General features: G+C 37.7%; 1 protein-coding gene across 32 annotated transcripts in view; it reads left to right on the top strand.

Moving 5' to 3' along the window:
* Nucleotides 1-21960, top strand: part of EPB41L2 (erythrocyte membrane protein band 4.1 like 2) — a 223396-nt gene that overhangs the window by 120644 nt on the left and 80792 nt on the right. For all 32 annotated transcript variants that reach the window (XM_063724618.1, NM_001377040.1, XM_009242249.4 and 29 more), the window contains 1 exon segment: nucleotides 16111-16215. In XM_063724618.1, coding sequence (XP_063580688.1) covers nucleotides 16111-16215 — 105 coding nt within the window.

Here is a 21960-nt window from a genome sequence, read left to right as displayed (position 1 = left end):
CATGGACACAGGGAGGGGAACATCACACACCAGAGCCTGTCAGGGGGTGGAGCCTAGGGGAGGGATAGCATTAGGAGAAATACCTAATGTAGATGACGGGTTAATGGGTGCAGCAAACCACCATGGCACATGTATACCTATGTAACAAACCTGCACGTTCTGCACATGTATCCCAGAACTTAAAGTATAATTTAAAAAAAATATGTAGGCAGTAAAATTTAAAAAATCTTTGCCAGAGTTCATCAAATGAAGGGATGTAATCTAATTACTCTCTCATGCAACAACAATTATCAGTATCTTTTGTTAAACCCACCGTGTTTAGAATCATTCTCTCATTATTACTGTTTTATTTCTAGTCTTTGATTTCTCTTCTATTGCTTTCTGTTCTTCTGAACAAATTAAAGATGATGTTACTGACATAGTTTTTGTTTTTCAGCTGTCAGGAAATTCTACCAATTATTTGCTTTCCTCATCCTACCTCCACCTTCCCAGCTGCCAGGCATGATATGGGGGACAGGGATTTGAGAATCTTGTCTCCACCTGTGAATGTTGTTTAATTTATCGCACAAAAGCTGGAGTTAGGTGTATTCTTTTCATCCATTCCCTTAGCAGGAGCGCATACTCTGTGGCCAAGTGGAAACATGGACAGGATTTATCATTAGTATTTATAGCTCTATAACATAATATGCCAGCATTTCGAGCTTAAAGGGATAGAATGTGCAGTATAACATAATAAAATATAGTCTATAAAAATCCCTGGATTATTCAGAAAAATAGTTTTGTGATGCAAGGTAGCTAAATGATTAAAGCACTGATAAGTGATCTGTCAGTTTGCTGTTTAAATATTTATTTAATTTTGCTCTACAATGGAGTTATACATCAACTCTGAACTGTGTTAGAAAAATTATGATTAGAAGTATTAATTTATCTTTTATTTTGTTTTGACTCTTATATTCTGGAGAGGCACCTGAAGACAAAAGCTCCATTCTATCTAGTAATCAAACTACATCTTGTAAGTGTACTTCATTTGCAGAATATGCCATTTTAGCCTGTTTTGACATTAAGCCTGATTTTGTGCATCAGTCTAGTTATTCGCACAGAGAAGAAACTTAATCTGAGTGTTACCACCATCTACTTGTTGTGTTCATTGATATCTCCTTCCAGATTTCTGTCAGCAACAGTTTCAAGTGAATCAAATAGGACTGCTCTGATAAGCTATTCTTCTGTAGCACAGAAAGCCTGTGTGAATCAAATGTCAAAATTCATTCTAGGCAAATAGTTTACAGAGAATGTGCTAGTCTACAGAAGTTTGCTGCTCATGGCTTTTGAAATAAGTTTTCATGGAAATATGGTGCTTAGCAACTTTTATGAAAGATACTTAAAAAAATTTGGTGTGCACCTCTGGCTAGAAGATCGATACTAGCCTCTTTATTATCTAACAGTTATAGTCACTTCTCCGTCTTTTAAAAGAGATTATAATTTGTTACAGACTTAAGCCAAGTCTTGCTGTTTAAAGTGAGTAATAGAAAAAGTTGGATGAAAATCTTGGGTTTTCATTTTTAAAAAATTAATGACAGGGTTGCTAGTCTCCCTTAGTGATGGTATATAATTTTTAAGAAAAATGAGAAGTTAAGGAAGTCATATTTTCACACTATTTTACAAATTTTCTCTCAAAATAATATTTATTTAAATATATCCTATGTGTTCAGAAGTAATTTTTATCCCCAGATACTGATTTGGTTCCTACTTGGGCTGAGAAGATAAAAAGTATGAGGTATCATTTTTCCTTTTATTTATGAATTTTACTTTCAGAGATAAGCTTTACATATAAGACAGTAATAGCAGGTGTTTATGCACACACACACTTACATCCACACACATATGAGTCAAATTGATCAAGTATTGTTTATAGTTCTGAAAAGTAATATAAAAGCACAGAAGTGCCAAGTTACTATCGGCTGGAGTTGGTATGCATGTCTTCATTGAGGAGAAACTTTTGGATTTCAAAGAATGATATATGTAGGGCTGAGCATGCTGGCTCATGCCTGTAATCCCAGCACTTTGGGAGGCCGAGGTCAGGAATTTGAGACTAACCTGGCCAATGTGATGAAACCCCATCTCTACTAAAAATACAAAAATTAACTGAGCATGGTGAGGGGGCACCTGTAGTCTCAGCTTGAACCCAGGAGGTAGAGTCTGCAGTGAGCCAGGATCATGCCACTGCACTGCAGACTGGGCGACAGAGTGAGACTCCATCTCCAAAAAAAAGATATATTTAGGAAAAACTCAGCTATACCTAACCTAACCTATTACATTTTTCATTTGAAAACTGCTTAAATAGTATAATCCAAGCAAAAATTGGGGGTTACAAGAAAGAAAAGGTTTTAATATATCCTTGTATACCAAGGATGACATAAAAAAAATGTACTGTAAACATTTGTTCAGGGCAAACCACTTTCCTGGCTTTACAGGGCTAGTGTTGCCATTTTTGATCCAGGCTTTCTTTGGCTTGGCATTAATTAGGAATCTTCCATCTTGCAAAGCAAGTGTATTTATTGGGGTTTAAGTAAATTAAGCTCTTTGCTTCTGCTAAATCATATGGAGAAGTGGGTTCCCACCCATGGGAAAGAAAGCATAAAATACAAATGCACTGATCCTGCCTCCTATCCTTTTTCAGTCTGCTTATCCTAATTTTGCTGGTCGCAGGTCCTTGCACTGGGGGAAGAATCCATGTGTGCATATGTACACAGTAACATGTACACTCTGCATTGTCTTAGAACAGATTTTGTAGGGAGCAGAGCTAAATGTGCATGTTCATTCTACCATCTTTAATTGGAAGTCTATTTTCTACTTAATAAAAGTTGAACAATGAGCATGTTTTATCACATACTAAAATAAAGTGGACTCTTCCCCTGAATATAGCACATGTCAAAGTTACCATTAGGCTCTCTGGATATCTTCTAAAAAGACTGTTGATTGTGGTAGCTTTAGTAGCATCTGTTTTGACATAGTCCATTGTTTTCTTGCAGATGCTTTTCATTAGTTTTCATTTTCTTGCTTTATTATTCCCTGCTGGTGTCTAGATAATCCGTTTTATTTTGCATGTGTGTTTAATTGGGGGGTGGATCAGAGGAGATGAAAGAGGATAGAAATGCTTTTCTCCTTAAAATATGTTATTTGGGGCTGGGTGCGGTGACTTAACATCTGTAATCCCAGCACTTTGGGAGGCCGAGGTGGGCGGATGATGAGGTCAGGAGTTCGAGACCAGCCTGGCCAACATGGAGAAACCACATCTCTACTAAAGATACAAAAAATTAGCGGGGCTTGGTGGCACACACCTGTAATCCCAGCTACTTGGGAGGCTGAGGCAGGAGAATCGCTTGAACCCGAGAGGCAGAGGTTGCAGTGAGCGGCAATCATGCCACTGCACTCCAGCCTGGGCGACAGAGTGAGACTCAGCCTCAAAAAAAAAAAGAAAAAGTTGTTTGGGTTTTTGGCAAATAATAGGTGCAATTCATTTGTTATTCACTTGGTTTGGGTCACTATTTATTATATATAGTTTTGTGGCTTTATTCATTAAACATTTCTGGACCAAGCATTGGTGATGCCATGAGGAATTTTTAGTCTTCTCTGACCCCTAGTTGGAGCCTGTGCAGTAAAGGGGAAAGGTTTCATTCTTGTGTTCATGGTTGGGTTTCTCACTGATTTACTTTTCTATTTCTTGGTGCTTTTCACCCTTAGACTTTCTTGTTACTAGGTCCATGATGATATCCAGGTGTTCCTTTATAGTATTATAATACAAAAAATGTTCTAAGCTTCCTGCCTACTTTTTCTTCCTCTGGAAACAAAATCCCTACTTTTTCAAATCTAGCAGATAAGCAGCTAAGTAACAGAGGATCAGCAGTTTGAGTGAATGACTTTAGTGTGTGAATTACCTGTACTGCCTTCTAAGAGATATGTGCATTTTAAAAGAAGATACCTGTTTACTCTGAAGAATCTAGTGGTCGAATTCTAGTGGTAGAATTTCACTATTGAAGCCAAGAGAAGTAAAAAAATAAAGGCATTTTGGGGTGGGAGGAGGGTAGAGGCCTGGATTTTTGGCATCTTTGGATCAGGTGGGCACACTACCAGTAGTACAGCCTTTTTGAAAGGCACAGTTCAGGGCTATGTTCACCCAAAGCTGCTTAACTTTCCTGCTTCTGAATTCTAGGTTCTTTCTGATGCCTCACAGTTTCCTCCTTACATAGTTGTAGCATTTTTTGTGTATGTGTGTTTTAAATCAAGCAAGACCTTAAAGATTCACCCAGCCAGGTCCCCTCCCTCCACACTCCAGTGGTGAACAAAGACCTTGTTGTCACTTTGTCTTTTATTTTACTTTGTTAGTCATCCACCAGGAATGAAAAACTTTTACTTGGAAAAAATGTCAAATTGAATAGAAACACTGTTGCCCCAAGTAGATCAATGTTTAAAAACTGAGATATCTCAAAATGAAGTGGATTTTTCCCTAGATTGCCTAGAGGTTGCTTGTCATCAAATTCAAGAATCAGAAATTCAGATGATGAAGTATAAGGCAACTACTGTTGTTAGGAAACTCATCAAGACCTCTCCTTTTGTGTCACATCCTATCTCCCTCTGCTTTACAACCATAATAAAGTTAAGTGTTTAAGTGATTAAGATTATTCTGCATTGTAACTTGTCTTCTACTTTGGTTAGTTGTTAAAAGAATAAGCACTCCTGGCTAATAGAGGTAAGAACAGTTTCAATGAGTCTGGCTTGTGGTAAGATGTAGGATCTCTAATCTTGTGTTTTTCCACCTGATGATTTCTTTCACAAAGGTAGACTCAAATATAGTTGTCATTGAAGATTGTCAGATAAACCTTATTTTAGCAGGCTGTGTTAATCTTTTTTTTTTTTTTTTTTTGAGATGGAGTCTCACTCTGTCACCCAGGCTGGAGGGCAGCGGCACGATCTTGGCTCACTGCAACCTCTGCTGTCCTGGTACAAGCAATTCTGCCTCAGCCTCCCGAGTAGCTGGGATTACAGCCGCCTGCCACTGCAACTGGCAATTTTTTGTAGTTTTTGTAGAGACGTGGTTTCACCATCTTGGCCAGGCTGGTCTTGAACTCCTGACCTCATGATCCACCCACTTCAGCATCCCAAAGTGCTGGGATTACAGGCATGAGCCACCGCGCCCAGCCAATCATTTTTTTTTTTAAAGGATTTTAAGTGAATAATTGAGCATTTGATTTATTATCCTGGCTTTTCTATCTGGGTCTTTGAAAGGGACAAAAGGAGCACATATACCCCATGGGATGTAGCCTGGCCAGATTGAAAACTGAAAATTGATGGATTTGGAGTATGCAGGCAGATAGTTGAATGCTGGGACAGGGATTCTCTTTGCTGACTGCCTCATGGTTAAGCTTTTAAAAATTTGTTGGTTAAGCTTTTAAAAAAATTTTAGGGTTTTTAGGGCAATGAAGTTACTCTGTATGATGCTATAATACATCGTGGATACATGTCATTGTACATTTGTCCAAACACATAGCATGTAGGACACCAAGAGTCAACCCTGACATAAACTGTGGACTTTGGGTGATAATGACATGTCAGTGGAGGTTCACCAGTTGTAACAAATGTACCCACTGTGTGGGGGATGTTGGTAATTATCCCAATGGGGGAAGGTTATGCATGTGTGAAAGCAGGGGATATATGGAAAACTTCTGTACCTTATGCTCAATTTTGCTGCGAACCTAAAACTGGTCTAAATAAAAAGTTACAGATGCCCAGGTTCTTCTTTTGTAGATTCTAATTCAGTGGGTCTGATGCCGGCTGGAGCATTTGCGCAGCCAGAGTTAAGAACTGGTTTGAGAGGCCTCATGTTAAGACTGTAGGAGGTCTTATTAAGTGCATGTTTGGGTTCATTTACTTCACAGCTGTTTGCTAACTCTAATTGGTAGCTGAATTTGATTATGATTTGTTTTGAGCAATGCCTAGGACATAGTAAGGGCTTGATAAATATTAACTCTAATTGTTATTATATTTTAAAATCCTGATTATATGTTTTTCTCAGGATTTTACCAGCTTTCTTAAATTTCTGATGAAAATACTTAAGTCCTATGCCGTGGATAAATTTCTAGTATTCTTATATTTTATCACTAACTATGTGGCTTAGAAGGGCCTTAATGTAAACGTATGCCACTTACATATTCGCAATGTCTTTGTAATTTAAATAACTTGAAAAATTAAAGCCTATTTAGTACTTTTACAAGTAAGAAAAACCCCACAAGATTTAAAAATAATATATTTTATCTTGTAATTTTGAATGAACCAATCCCTAGTGTCCAAGGACTTATCCTTTTGTTGGAGGGTCAGAAGAGAGACATTGGCTATAACCAGTTGTGTTACAAAAATGTAGAATGTCAAAGGTGAACTTATTTCCCACTGAAATAAACTCTAAGAGTAGAAATATTTGTTTTTTGCAGATAAGAAATTGCAAATTTAGCAGGCTATTTAGCAGCTGTTCACTTAGAGCAAATGAAGATTTAGATAATTCTTCCTCATAAGCTAGAATACTATTCCATTAAACTTTTATTACCAAAGGAAGGCATTTATGGAATGCCTGCAGGGCTGTATTTTATGAATGGCTGAGCAACTGACACATACTGGAACTGACAGAGGTGTTTATTGTTTTGTTTAAGCAAAACTTTTTTTGTATAAAATTTGTGGGTATTTACATGTCATCAAATATGGTTTTCTTAGCAAGCTTTAAGATCCCTTGCTCTGAGGCTTTTTTGAGGTTTTCTGCATCTTCATTCCAGAGGTTGGCTTTGGGTTTGTTGTGGAACTAGAATGTAGGTGTAAGGAGTGGGAATTGGTTCCTGGAATAGCCTTCTGCATACCTGTTTGGAGATAGAAGTCCTCCAAGTGGGCACACCCTAGTCTACTAGCTGATTCTTGCGTCTTGAAAACTATTGAAAATTTCTGGGCTGCAGGAGATAAAAACTACAACTGCCTAAGAAATACATTTGTGTGTAGTTATGAATGAGATATTAAAAGGTTAATATTGTTTAAAACTAAAAATTAGTATTTATTTTCTTTTTAAAAAAAGGGGCAATATCATAGACTTCAACTGTTATTGACAGTGTGTTTTTTTTTGTGTGTGTTAATAATGTTGGTAGCAGGATTTCAGATTTTTTTGGTGCCATTTTCCCCATAGCATAAAAATGAAATACATTTTTCCATTTTGTTTAAGCTTACCGAGTTGCTTATGAGATTAATTATATGCTCAGTTAAGAATTCTGAAATATTTCAAAACCCAGCAGACTGGGGTGGAAGAACATTCCATTGAATACTGCTCTTAGACTTGATGGGCTTGGAAGCATCATGCTCATGAAATAAGGGCCTTACTTATATAACACGTAAGAAGGGCAAGTACTTCTCTACTTGAGGAGTCAAAGTATCTATGTGATTTTATTAAAGGTGAACCTGTGTGCTTCTAGCTTTACTAGGATTTCCTTTTAAATTATTGCAGGTTACAGTTACTGGAGGGTATCTTTGCAGTCTGTTCTAGTCTAGTGTGTGTTTTTCTAAGTAGCAGCTCTTTAATTTTAATTTTTAGCAACTGAAACTACATTGAATGGTATTTTGTGTCATTCCTGTCAACAACACTGCAAAATTCCCCCAATATTCTGTCATAATCCTCTGAATCCTGTGGAATGGAAAAGATGTGGCAATCCTTAATGAACTGTGAGAAGTTTTCCTTTCTCCCTCCCTTCCTTTTTTTGGTTTATTCTCTAAGGAATAGTATACAAGAAAAATATGTTGTAAGAATCCAACATGTTTACATAAATCTCTTATCTGTCTATCTTAACTGTTTACTTGTATACATATATACAAAGGTTTCCTGATTAATGAAAATTAAGTTTGAAAAAAATTTTTCAGTTACCAAAAAGAAAAAAAAGAAAAGAAAGGGACGGGTGCTGTGGCTCACGCATGTGATGCCAGCACTTTGGGAGGCCAAGGAGGGAGAATTGCTGGAGCCCAGAGGTTTTAGAGACCAGCCTGGGTAAGATGATGAAACCCCATCTGCCTCTACCAAAACATTTTAAAAATTAGCCAGGCATGGTGGCATGCACCTGTAGTCTCAGATACTCAGGAGGCTGAGGCAGGAAGATCGTTTAAGCCTAGAAGTTTGAGGCTGCAGTGAGCCAGGATTGTGCCACTTCACTCCAGTGTCAGCAACAGAGCAAGACTCCATCTCTTAGAAAAGAAAAATATGTATATATGTATATACATATTTATGTATCTACATGCATATTTTGTATGTAGATATATTTCTATATTTATGTATCTACATGCATATGTTTGTATATTATATATAATATGTATCTTTTTTGAGTATTTGGAAAAAATGTTTTCAAACTTAATTCTTATTAATGATAGGGAAGCTTTTCTTAAGAATCTTCCTTTACTATATAAATGTCTCATTTACTACTGGAATTATGTTTTTAACACACACACAAAATTGACCAGGGTTTCTTTTTCCTGGGGTTTGAATGAACTTTGGGAAAGAGATGTGTTGACAGCTCCCTTAGATTGGTAAGAAAATAATTATCTGATATATCACAGCCTTAGGTTATTTGAGACACTCTTCTTCCATATGGTTTTATTGGATTCCCATCCTCCTCCCCCAACAATGTATCGGTTGTTGTGTTTGCTTTGTGCATACCTTTCTTTCCTTGGCCTTTTATATTTGCATAGTGTTGTTTGGAGCTAGTGCAAAATACATAGCTTCAGGGCTGTAATGTATAGATTGCATTGTGCGCTTCCCGTCATCGTCTCCTCAGCACACAATAACTGCAGTGTGGAGCACCCTACACGGAGACAGTGATGGTGTTTATAAAACGCCAGTGGTGTGTGGCGTTCACTACAATCTGCCGGGTAAGCAGTTGCACAAATTCCTCCAAGTTGAGAGGCCTCCAGAAATGTCATGTTTTGGCCTCAGTGTTGAATGCCACAAATAACAGCACAGGCATGGGGGACTTTGCTCAGCCTCTCAGATTCCAGCCTGCCTTCCTTGGGCTGCATCTGCAGTAGATTTCATTGCCTCTTTTTCTTTTTAAATGAAAGTTCCCAAAAGCTAGCATTCTAATTTTTGAATAATGTATTTTGAGCCCATCTAAATTGTCTTGTTTTGTCTCTCTTCTTTGGGTATCTATAATATAGTATGTAGGTTTTTTAAAAAAACTAAAACTCTGATACCTGGAAAGTAGACCAAAGGGCTTTTTTTGTTTATTTTTTTAAAGTTTTCAACCCATTAACTTTATATTGCTAGTGAGTGGTATAAGTAGGGTTAGGGAGAGGCAGACAGAAGAAAAATAGATAGCTAAGCTTGTTGGTATTTAATGTAGAAAGTTATATTCAAAATATTTCTTTTTGAAGTGTATTTCGCAAGTTTTATTAACAGTCGCATGGTTTTTATTGTTTAATAAACTTGATGTCATATTATTAGAATAGAGTTTGGCACAGGTTGTACTTTATGAAGATTCTACTCTAAGAACAGAAACAAAGCAAAGGCATGCTTCAGATAACAAGAAGAAATGACAGCGAAAGTGATGTCTTAGTGGAGGAATGTGCAAGATTAGGAAACCCCCTGTCCTTTCTGCATAAAGGTGAGGTATGGCCTACTCTTAAGAGGAAGGGGCAGGTTGGCTTTTTCCCTCTAGTTCCCAAAGCATATTTGGAAATGCCCTAGTTTACTAAGGAAGAGTATAAGCATAATGTAGAATTGTGAAAATGAAGTGTTGGTTTGTGCTGGTCTTCTCCCAGAAACTAGTTGGCAGTGTGTGTTTGGTTTAGGTCCTTGAACATTACGGGTTGGTAGTCCATGAGCTAGGTAAGGAAGATTGTGTAAGAAACCAGCAGGTCTGAATTCTAGACTCAACTCTGCCAACTTTTTGACTGGCCTTATGGCATTGAGCCATTCCATCAGCAGATATCTTTTGGCCTAGTAGACAGCTAATTACTCAGTAGGAGGCATTGATGTAAGATGTCCTCTTTCTTAAAGAACTCAGTATCCGAAAGTAGTAAGTATCAAAAGGAGTAGAATAGAAGAATAAATGCCATAGATGTGAAATAATGCTCTTGAAGGAGAATGATGCAATATTGAGAGATTGGAACAGGCTTCATAGGGAAGGATATTTTGGAGATTTGTATACAAGTAGAGGTAGTTTTGACACTTGTAAATAAATCAGAGGAAAAAAATTAGAATATGTCTTGATAAGTCAGTAAGTGGTTCTCTTTATCTGGGGCAATACCCCAAAATTGCTGTGACAACTAATGAAGCAACTATGTGTACTGGTATCTTAGGTGAAAGTTATGAAGCAAAATTATGTGTATATTTTGCTTGGTTGACAAATGTATATTTGTAGTCCTTTTATACAGTAGAATTCAAGTTGTTGATTATTTTTTTAAAAAAAGCAATGTTAATGGAAGAAAATTACTTTCCTGGATAGAAGTGTGGAATATTAGTGTATATTAAGAGCTTACATAATAATTTAATTATTTTAAAAGAAATTCAGAAATCAGACTGAAAAATTAGATAAACTTTCTATAACCTTATTTTTCTTATTTGTGAAATAAGGAAGTTTGATTAGATAATGGAAAACTTTAAAATCATATTTAAAATCAATTATCATTTTAGAGCAGCTCAAAAAGGTCTTGTAATTTCAGCTGGCTTTAATGAATCCATGTAATAAGCCAAACATTTTATTGATCACTTTAAACATACTTCATTTAATTATCTCATCACCATTATAAGGTGGGTACTTTTAAAGAGAGGAACTGAGGCATAGAGAAGTTACGTAACTTACTGTGGTTACAGAGCTGTTAAGAGTAGGGCTGTGGGTCAAGCCCAGGACACTGTGATTATACTGCAGTACTTTTCTTCCGTATTGTTAAGAATTGGTGATTCTCAAGAAAGATGGAACATACCAGAATCTCGGGGGAAAGGAAGAACTATTTTGAGGAACGGTTTCAACTTACATGCCCCCGTACATTTTTATGTGCTACCATTATGCATTGTGCCTTGATTCTTCACCCCCACCCCAAAGAGAATTATTATTTATGGAGTGTGTTGTGAACAGTGTGAAGACAAAGTTGTGAGCCACTAGATGGTGTTGCTGTCTGAGCCGACCCAATCGAGTTTGATTGAACATTAGTGCTATAAATGTTATAACTTGGAACATTCATATGTAGCATTTAATATGTGTCACCTGATAATCTGATGCTTTTTAGAATATAAGAAGAAATGTACTACTTATTTTGTTTGCCTTTTTGAATAAGCCTCCAAAGCACATCTGTTTTAGGTTTCTTAGGGGTGACTTTTCTGTGTTTTTTGTTACAATTTTCCTTCTCAGTCCTTCTTTTTATTCCCTAGCTTATGTTTCGTTCCCTCTTGTCTTGATGACTTTATTATAGCTATTTAAAAAAATAATGCATGTTAGAACCTTTTATATGTTGAGTATAAATAATAAATTAGTAGAATAAAATCATTGTAGATTAATAAATTTTATTAATTTTGCTAGGGATTCATTGAGCTTTCTTCATTTGAAGTTTTATAGCATTGTTTCTTTTAATATTGCCTTTCCCTTATTCTCTCTCGTCTCCATCTAGGAGTCTGATGAGATGTTTGTAGACCCCTCATTCTGTTCTCCATGTCTGTGAAGTTCTTTCATATTGTCCTTCCTTTTGTCTTTCTCAGTCACATTCTGGATAGTTTTTTTCAGATCTATCTTCCAGTTCACTGGTTTTCTCTTCAGCTTTGTCATATCCTGTCCATTTGGATTATAATTTAGTTACTATAGTTTTCATTTCTAGGTGTTTTATTTGATTATTTTCAAAACCTGCTTTTTCATATCCACCTTTTCCTTAGTCATATTTTAAAATATTTCTTATAAACACATAAAACATATATATTTTGTGTTTTGTTCTTGATAGTTCTATTATGTGCAGTCTCTGAAGATCTGATTCTGATACTGTGTCTCTCAATAATGGTGTCTGGTTTCCTTGTTGTTTTGTGATTTTTAATGTATGTTTTTTGAGATTTTTGTCTATGAGAATTTCTTGCTTCTCCCAGGCAGCTGGGCAAATCTAATCTTAGACGAGTTTAAGCTGGATTATCTTTTGGCATTTTTGAATCAAACGGATGTGAATACCAGTGTCTACATCTGCGTTAGAGTCAGATGGTGGTACAGGTTGAGTATCTTTTATCTGAAATGCTTGGGACCAGAAATATTTTGTATTTCAAGTTTTTTCAGATTTTGTAATACTCGAGCACTCCAAATCAAGAAATTGGAAATCCAAAATGCTCCAATGAGCATTTTCTTTGAGCATAATGTTGGTTTTGAAAAACTTTTGGATTCTGGAGCATTTCATATTTTGGGTTTTTGGATTTGGGATGCTCAACCTGTAATTCTTTCCTACCTCATTTCTTGAGGTGTGGTCTTTAAAACAATAATTCTGTTGTAGAGTACATTAGTAAATGTTGTATTAAAAAATAGTGGGCTCTTTTGCTAAATAGTTTTGGGAAACATCAGGTTTCCCAAGTGAAAGGAATAATGGGAAACAGGGTTTTTGCATTGCAGAACTCCTCATGGTGTCTGTTACACAAATAGGTGTTTTGATGCTCAGTAATCATATGCAACAAGCAGAATTTTTCTTGTCCCACTCTGCTGCTCTTTTTGGGAATGAGGGGTGTGTATAACTCATGGGATGAGTGGGACCAGTGGAAAATAACTTTGGCAAATATAGGTTGGCCTCCTGATACCTTTGGCTTCTGCTAATTGCCTTCTCGCTGTCTTTCCTACTGTTTACACCACTTTATGGCTGTGCATGTATGTGTTTGTGTGTGTGTGTGTGTGCCTGTGCCTGTGTGTGTCTGTCTTGTATTTAATCTCCCTGAGGGAAGTCATGATTCTATCTGCTATTCCTTATCCCCAGAGCAAAACATTGTCATTGTGCAGCGCTCTTGTATCAGGCTATCTCGTAGGCCACTGGTCACTTTTCTTTGAGCCAATTGGGCCAGGTACCTAATTATGTCCAAATTGGTAGATACATAATGCTTTATTTTTGGCTTCCCATTCATTCTCTTTCTCTGCCAGTTGCATATAAATTTCCTGAGACCATGTTTGTCGTGCTCATCATTGATTCCCTGGTATCTTAACATAGGAACTGACACATATAGGTCAATAAAGATGGAGTGCTAGCTTGGCAAGTCCTCACAGTCATCTGAGAGTCAGACAGGGTAACCAGCAGTCATATCGCATGGCTTGTTTATTCTGGATGGCTTCCTTTTTTCATTTTACCGTATCCTCCAGTATCTTTTGAACAGAAATTCACTCAGTTTCTATAAACATCCAAAGTAAAAAGTAAGCTCTATAAACATCCAAAGTAAAAAGTAAGTTATTTTGAATATCTGTTTTCTCTACCTCAAAAAATCATTTCCTCCTCTAAGATTCACTTCAGATATCATATTCTTGGCGCAGCTGTGATTTCTGTTAGTCACATTTACTCATTCCATTCCTGGTGTTCTAATAGCACTTTGTACATCGCTCTCTGAACATGTGCTTCATGTGTTTTTGCATTTTTGCTTTTCCTTCCAGATTTTGAGTTCATTGAGGGTGGAGAGGCATATGGAAGCTTAAGTAATGTCTATGTGCAATCCGGATCTCATCAAGCATTGAGAATATCTGTTTCCTGGAGAGAGAAGGAAAGAATAGTAGAGAAGCAGCTTTAGCATCTAGAAACATTTTGGTGTTTGTTAGATGTGGACTAGTGAAGGAATAGTTGACAGTAGAGTACTGCTATGGTTGGTTGAGGCATATTCCATCTCACTGGGTTAATTTTATTCTCACGTGAGCTCTGAGGTAGTTATTACCCTCATTTTACAGACAGGGAGACTTAAGTGGTTTTACTTTGTCACACTGGTGCAGTGCAGTAATAGTAAATGCTTACAAAATGTTGAATGATAGAGGAACTAGGTCCGATAGAGGAACTGGTCCAGCCATCATGCTGATACCTCATGTACTGCCAAATTGTAGTGGTGAGCTGTGTGGATGTTTTTTCCTCTTAATCTTGTAGGGAAATTCTGCCCATGAGGGCATGTTCCTATTTTTGAAATGGAAACCAACGAGAACGTGTGAATTATTAATAAGAATTGACTTGAAGCTAGTGTTGGAATTGGAATGTGTTTTCTCCTTGAAGTGAGGTGTATTTTTGTAGACATCAGTTGTCTTAAATATCCTTTTTACCCTAATTTCAAATAGCATCATAACCAATTGTTATGTACTGCAACTCTTTTAGTACTCACCGCACCTCCTGTGGTATCTGCTATCTGTTATCCCCATTTCACAGATGAGCAGATTAAGGCAAGCAGACGTTAAGTGTCTTGCCATGGGTCACATAGCTTGTAAGTACTGGAAGTGTATTTAGAACTTTGGTGTTTGACATACAGAGCCCAATACTCTTATTCTCTACACTGTATTTGTATATACTTTTAATATATAGACAAACAAGCACATATCTATCTTAAATATACTCAGTAATTTAATTGACTATTAAATCCTGATTGCAAACCTGTAATATGTATGTGACACATTGCTTTATTTTTAAATTTTTTATTATTTACGTATTTATTTATTGAGACAGGGTCTCACTGTCACCCAGCCTGGATTGCAGTGGCGTGAACACAGCTCACTGCAGCCTCAGCCTCCCAGGCTTAAGCAATCCTTCCACCCCAGCCTACGGAGTAGCTGAGACTACAAGCACACGCCACCACACCTGGCTAATGTTTGTATTTTTTGTAGAGATGAGGTTTCACCATGTTGCCCAGGCTGATCTTGAACTCCTGAGCTCAAGTGATATGCCTGCCTCAGCCTCCCAAAGTGCTGGGATTACAGGCGTGAGCTACCATGCCTGGCCTTACACTGCTTATTATGTTGAAATAATGTAATCTGTGTGGCATTCTCCTTCTTCCCTTTACAATTTGATGCAATTCTATTCTTTTCAGAAATGTTACCATAAGAGGCTTAATAATAAAAATACCAGATTCTCCTCCTCAAGATACATGTGTGGGGAACATTAATTTTCACACACTGGATGAACTAGTACACATTTTGATAGTGAGAGGGCATTCGTTTTGAGGATGGAAAAGTCTGATGGCTTTTTCTTTTTCACTAGCAGTCCATTGGTGGCTTTTATCAGTGCATCTGGGGAGGAGGCGTGTGTCTGACCTGACCTCACAGTTGAGTTTTTCCAGGGGTGTGCATCTTAATTGGAGATGAGTCACCACTCTGCTTATGTTTTGCCATTGAAGAGACAATGAGCTTTTCTTCTATGGCTGTCAAAGGCTCTTACATCTCTGTTCACAGCAGCTTCTTAAATTAAAAAAAAAAAAAAAAAAAAAATATATATATATATATATATATTCAAGGTAAAAATATGTTAAGTCCTTAGGGGCAGTTGATTTCTTGTCCCACTTCCATTATCTTGTATTTTTAGAATTTATCCCAAGGAGCGAACACCATATCATTTTCTAGGAAATTGTAAATAGGAGCATAGCTCATATAGAAAATAAAATTCTATTCTACAGATACCATGGAACAAAAAATCAAACATGAGACCGAATTGCTGATAGGATAAATTATGTTAGGATCTACTGAATAATAGGGCTAAATGATTTTCCTGGGGAGTAGTGTACTTTATAGATATGAGCCACCTTGAGGAATTGATGGAAGCAGTTTGAACATTTTTAAAATAAGAAAATGAACAGCTAACATTTTTCCTTTTTAGTCCTTTTTATGTCTATATTGAGTAGCAGTAAAGCAGACGGTGCTTGCTTATGCTTTTGTTTCAGATTTTATGCTTTGTATATGTGTGCAGGGTGGGAGGGCTAAAGTTAAAGAATTAATCACTTTTATATTGTTAGAAAGTGAGAAAACAAATATTTAATGTTAATTGATAATAAATCATGTATCTGATATGATGTCTTACATTTATAGCAGTCTTGGAATCTTTAGTACTTGAAAAGTAAAGTTATTATTTTTTCTCCAGAAACATGCCAAGGGACAAGTGTTATTTGACAAAGTGTGTGAACACCTCAATCTCTTGGAGAAAGACTACTTTGGACTTTTGTTTCAGGAAAGCCCTGAGCAGAAAGTAAGTGATTTCAAGTTGATTTGTATCTTTTTAGAACATACTGTATTTTTTTATTAACAAGTTTATCTCAGTTTAAAATTTAGCTTTAAAATAACTTAAGTGTTTATTATGACTTCACTGTGAAATTTGGTAAATACTGAAAAACTCTCTTGTGTAGAGAGAAACCACGTGTAGCTTTTTGGCGTGTGTGTATTTGTGTGTGTGCATGCATATGTGTACATGCTTTGCACTTACATCATGAGCAGACAGAATAGAATGTCATCAGTGGAAAAGTGATGTTCTGGCATAAAGAGAACACAGACTAAATGGTATTATTTTAATCACTTTTGGCTCGCAATCACTCAGTCTGGCCTTTTGGTACTAAATAAGTAAAGAAGCTGGTCATATCTGCTCATATTGTGCAGTCACCTGTATGCTAGGTATTAAAACATACCCGAAAGGCAGGGAAGGCAGCACATTGGAACGATTCTGTCTGAGGATACCAAGAACACCTGGTCACAGTGAAAGGGATTACTCTCCATGATCTAACATTCAAATCACAGTCAGTGGAACAGAGCAATCAATAGAAGAACAGAAGTGTGAATTTTATTTGCCTACATTGCTATCATTGTTAGTATTTACATGTTCTACTAATGAAATACAGGATAGTAAGAGTGATAATTATATATACTTTAAGTTTTCTCAACTTGCTTAGCTTTAAATACTTGATATCTAATTTGTGGTTTAATTCCTTGTTTAGACTAAAGACAATTAAATTGCATGCCTGCCTGCTGAATACTACATGAGTATTCTTAATAGAACTCTGTTTAGAGTACTGTTTTCAGACGTAATAGCACATTTGACTAAATAAACTAGGTTTTTTAGACTGTAAATTATAAGGTGGTCTTGATAATGTTTCCAATTGTGTGCTCTTCTGTTTGTCCTAAAAGCTGCAAAAGAGAAAGTGGTGGGAATTTGGCTAGGATTACCTACTTTTTTTGAGATCACACACTGGTAGATTCATAGGAGCATATAATATAATCTTTGTAAAGTGGAGGGACAATTCAGTATGTTGTGCAATATGTAGAATAACATGTTCTCTTAGTGGGCATAGGATATACTACATTAAGAAATCTGGGCGTAGCGTGGTGGCTCATGCCTGTAATCCTAGCAGTTTGGGAGGCCGAGGCGGGCGGATCACTTGAGGTCAGGAGTTCAAGACCAGCCTGGCCAACATGGTGAAACCCCATCTTTACTAAAAATACAAAAATTAGCCGGGCGTGGTGGTGGGTACCTGTAATCTCAGCTACTTGGGAGGCTGAGACAGGAGAATCGCTTGAACCCAGGAGGCTAAGGTTGCAGTGAGCTGAGATCACACCACTGCACTCCAGCCTGGACGACAGAGTGAGACTCTGTCTCAAAAAAAAAAAAAAAAAAAAAAATCTGATATTTTTGAAATACTAGTTTTGCATAAGAAAAAGTAGTATTTAGTAGTATTTATTTAGATAGTAGGATATACTATTTTTTTATTTTGACAACTCTCAATTTATGTGTCTACTTCATAGCTTTCACTGAATCTCAGACTCATATTCTTAACTGCCTACTGGATATGGGAGTTGGCGATTCCCTCTGTCTGGCATCTACACATTTAGTACACACCTTGTTTGTTACTCTTTCTCCCCATTATTCTATGAATTCCTCGAGGGTAGAGGCCATGCCTTACTTATCTGTGTAGGCTCCGTATATGTAGACATTAACTATTTATTACCTGTGTGTTATATCACACCTATAAGGATGTCCACTCTCATGAAAATAGAAAATAGCAAGTGTTGGCAAGGATGTGGAGAGACTGGAGATGCTGTGTACTATGGGTAGGAAGGTAAACTGATACAACCACTCTGGAAAACAGTGTGGAAGTTCCACAGAAAATATAAAAATAGAACTAGTGGCCAGGCACAGTGGCTCACACCTATAATCCCAGCACTTTGGGTGGCTGAGGCAGGCAGATCATGAGGTCAGGAGCTCGAGATCAGCCTGGCCAACATGGTGAAACCCTGTCTCTACTATTAAAAATACAAAAATTAGTTGGGCACGGTGGCACGTGCCTGTAGTCCCAGCTACTTGGGATGCTGAGGCAGGAGAATCGTTTGAACCCGGGAGGTAGAGGTTGCAGTGAGCTGAGATTGCGGCATTGCACTCCAGCCTGGGCAACAAGAGTGAAACTCCATCTCAAAAAAAAAAAAAAAAAAAAAAAAGAACTACATGATCTAGCAGTCCCACTTCTGAGTATATATACAAAATAATTGAAAGCAAGATCTTGAAGAGATATTTGTTTACCCATGTTTATCGCAGCATTATTCATAATAGCCAAGAGATGAAAGCAACATAAATGTCCATTAATGGGTAAATAAAGAAAATGTGGTGTATACGTACAATGGAATATGTATGTGCATATCAGTACATACTCAGCCTTGAGAAAGAAGGAAATCCTGTCACATGTTATATCATGGATTAACCTAGAGGACACCATGTTAAGTGAGTTATGGCAGTCACTAAAGGACAAGCACTATAGGATTCCACTTATATGAGGTATCTAAAAGAGTCAGACTCATAGAAACAAAGAGGAGAATGGCAGTTGCTAGGAGCTGGGGAAGGGGGAGTTGAGGAATTGTTTAATGGGTAGAGTTTCAGTTTTGCAAGATGTAAAAGTTCTAGAGATCTGTTGGACAATGAGAATGTAGTTTACAGCACTCAAGTGTACATAAATAAATGGTTAAAATGGCAAGTTTTATGTTATGTGTTTTTTACTACAATTAAAAATAATCCCACTACCTGTGTACAAACCAGCGTGCTCACTGCTGAGGCTCTAACCATAAACAGTGAGGACCTGACTCTGCCCCCAGAGATGTCCCTGCTTATGTTTTAGTTGAGGAGGCAGAGTGGAAAAGCTAATTCTGCAGTTAGTGAATTTTGATTACTACTCTGCAGGAAAAAGTCAGGATGCTAACAGGACAACTCTGCTTAGGAGGAGGTGATGCTTAAGCAGAAACCTCATGTGTGAGTGGACTTTGGCTGGGCGATGGGACATGGGAAGCACATACATGAGGCCCTGAGACTGGAGCAGCTGTCTGCTTAAAAACTGGAAAGAAGCATGGTGTGGGTTAGTAAGGGGAGAATGAGATTAGGCTAGGGGAAGGGCTGGGTGTTAACGAGGGTCAGATCATGCAGGGCCACATAAGGCTATATGTTAAGTCCTGGGACATTTCCTTTTTGCTAAGAAAAATGGCAAACCGTTGATAGGCTGAAGCAAGGATACGAGATGACCAGTTTTGTCTTTAAAAAGGTCACTTTGGTTGATGGGTGGCATGGGATGAGAGGGGACTTGAGTAGGGCTGTACACCCAAAGCACAAAAGTAGCTTTGAGTAAGGTTTTGGCAGTGGAAGTAGAAAAGCGAATGATTGAAGAGAGAATGAGGAAGGAGGCTGACTCAATCTGATGGATGATTGGACATGAAGGATGACAGATACCAAGAATTAAGGCCTGGGTTTCTGGAGGGTTGGAGCTGTTCAGTAAGAAGGGTAGGAGGACTCGAATGGGGGGTTGGTAGGGGATATCGTGAGTGTAGTTTCTGACATATTGAGTTTTAGGTTCAATAACTTAAGGAAAGAACAAGTAAATAAATGAGTTTAGTTTTGGAGGTGTCTTAAAGAATGGCAGCTTGCACGGAACAAATACTCCACTCTAGGTATAATCTGTCTTAGCAGTGCAGGGTGCATGGGGTAGCTTTATTTCCTGATGTGAATATCATATTCATATGGAGGCTTGTAACCAGGCGTACTTCTTTGTAACTTACTTGTTTTAAAAAAAATCAGAGGTAGCTTTTACCCTACAAATATTCCAAATAAAATAGAAATGGCTGTTAACAGCTGATCATTCTGATATTCTCACTAGGCAGCAGGCACCTTCCCTGTGTTGTCTCATGTAGTTCTCAGAATAACCCTAAGAGGTAGGTACTATTAACTACACTTTATAGACGCAGAAATTTGAGGCATAGAGGAAGTTAAAGAAGTCACCTAAGGTCACCTAGCCAATAAATGTTGGTGATAAGATTCAAATTCAGGCAAAAATCTCAGGAAAAAAAATACATTTTAGATTTTAAGGAAAATGCCAACAGTTATAAACCTTCTGTCAGTCAAGGTAAAAATGGGCACAGTTTTTCATAGCTATCATAACTGGAAAGTAGAAGAATACCATCTTGCCTCAGAGGAATTTTTCATGTTCTCAAATTCTGAAAGTCACCTTGCAAGACTTTAAACATAGGGTGTTGAAGGACATTGTGAGCTGAGTTCCTAGGATGAGTTTCACAGTTGATGTTTCTATTATACTGTCAACAAATTTAAGGGCATCTGCCAACTTACTGATGGTGATTCTGTGATCGTCTGAGCCAGTACTGCTCAAAAGAGACTTCTTCCTTTGTGTTAGAATCACCTGGGAGACAGATTTTCAATTAGGAATCTTATTTATCTCTCTTCTTCCTCCATTGTTCGTAAACATGCATGCGTGCGTGTGCGCATATGCACACACACATAGAAATGCACGTTCATTGGGTATGCCATGACTCCTCCCTTTCCAGTTAAAAAATAGTGCCATTACTATTTAATTTACATATAGGATGTTGAAGGATGTTCTGGGCTGTGCTACCAGCAGGGATATGTCCTATTCCTCAGATGTGTTAGGCCAGAAAACAGATTAACCTTTGGTCAGGTTGATATTTTCAAGTATATAGCTTTCCAGTAATCTAATTTAATTCAATGATAGAGCTTAATATACCCTGTCCTAAATACCAGATGGACATTTATTAGGGACTAGATAGGAGAGACACTTTCAAGTTTTACTACCTGACAAGGGCCTGTGGTATGAATATTTTATATTGTTATATTAAAGCAGATCTATAAATTTGGAAAATCATATGAGCAGTTTAGTGTTGACATTCTATTATAGCTATTGAGAATTACTGCCAGTATTCTGGATGTGGGCAGGGAAGGGACATTTTGCACAGAAGAAAAGTAATCGTTCCAGCATGAATGATCACGATGTGGGTGCGGAGTTTAAAGTTGTCCGGAGGGCTGGAGGATGTGGCAGTTCCAGCCTCTCTGAATAGGAAAGACCTGTGAGGGGTAGGCAAGCTGGCAGGGGGAGGTAGGGACTCGTGTTGCAGCTGTGTTTTCTCATGAGCACACTGTTTTAACTTAGATCATGGGTTAATTTGTGGTGACTTTGTGGGGAGTGCTAATGGAGTTTATGGGAAAGCAGCTGGAAAAATAAGCAAAGATCATTCTTTGGATCTTGTATCTCATGCTGAGGAATCTAGATTTTAAGTAGGAAGTAACATGGTCAGATTTGTGTATCAGAAAGAACCTGTTCATGATGTGGAGGGAGATGATAGGGGACTGAGACCAGAGGCAGGAAGGTCAGGAGACAGTTGCAGTAGTCTAGTCTAGAGGTGATGAAAACCAGGGCAGTGGTACTAGGAGTGAAGAGGAAAGGACAGAGATTCTGTGTAGGTAATGTCTGCCGGACTTTGTGACTGCCACCTCTTAGCTATGGCAGTGAGGGGAGAGTTGAGGAAAAGTCCTAGGTTTCAGGGTTGGGGAGCTGGGGAGCTTGATGGAGACTTTTACACAGGGACCTTGGAGGAGAAGCAGCAGTTTGAGGTATGCTAGGGAGCGGAGATGGAATTTAATTTTTATTTTGCCAAGTTGGAC

The sequence above is a fragment of the Pongo abelii genome, chromosome 5 (assembly GCF_028885655.2).
Source record: "Pongo abelii isolate AG06213 chromosome 5, NHGRI_mPonAbe1-v2.0_pri, whole genome shotgun sequence".
NCBI classification, from domain to species: Eukaryota; Metazoa; Chordata; class Mammalia; order Primates; family Hominidae; genus Pongo; species Pongo abelii.
This window is presented reverse-complemented; position numbering and strand designations above follow the sequence as displayed.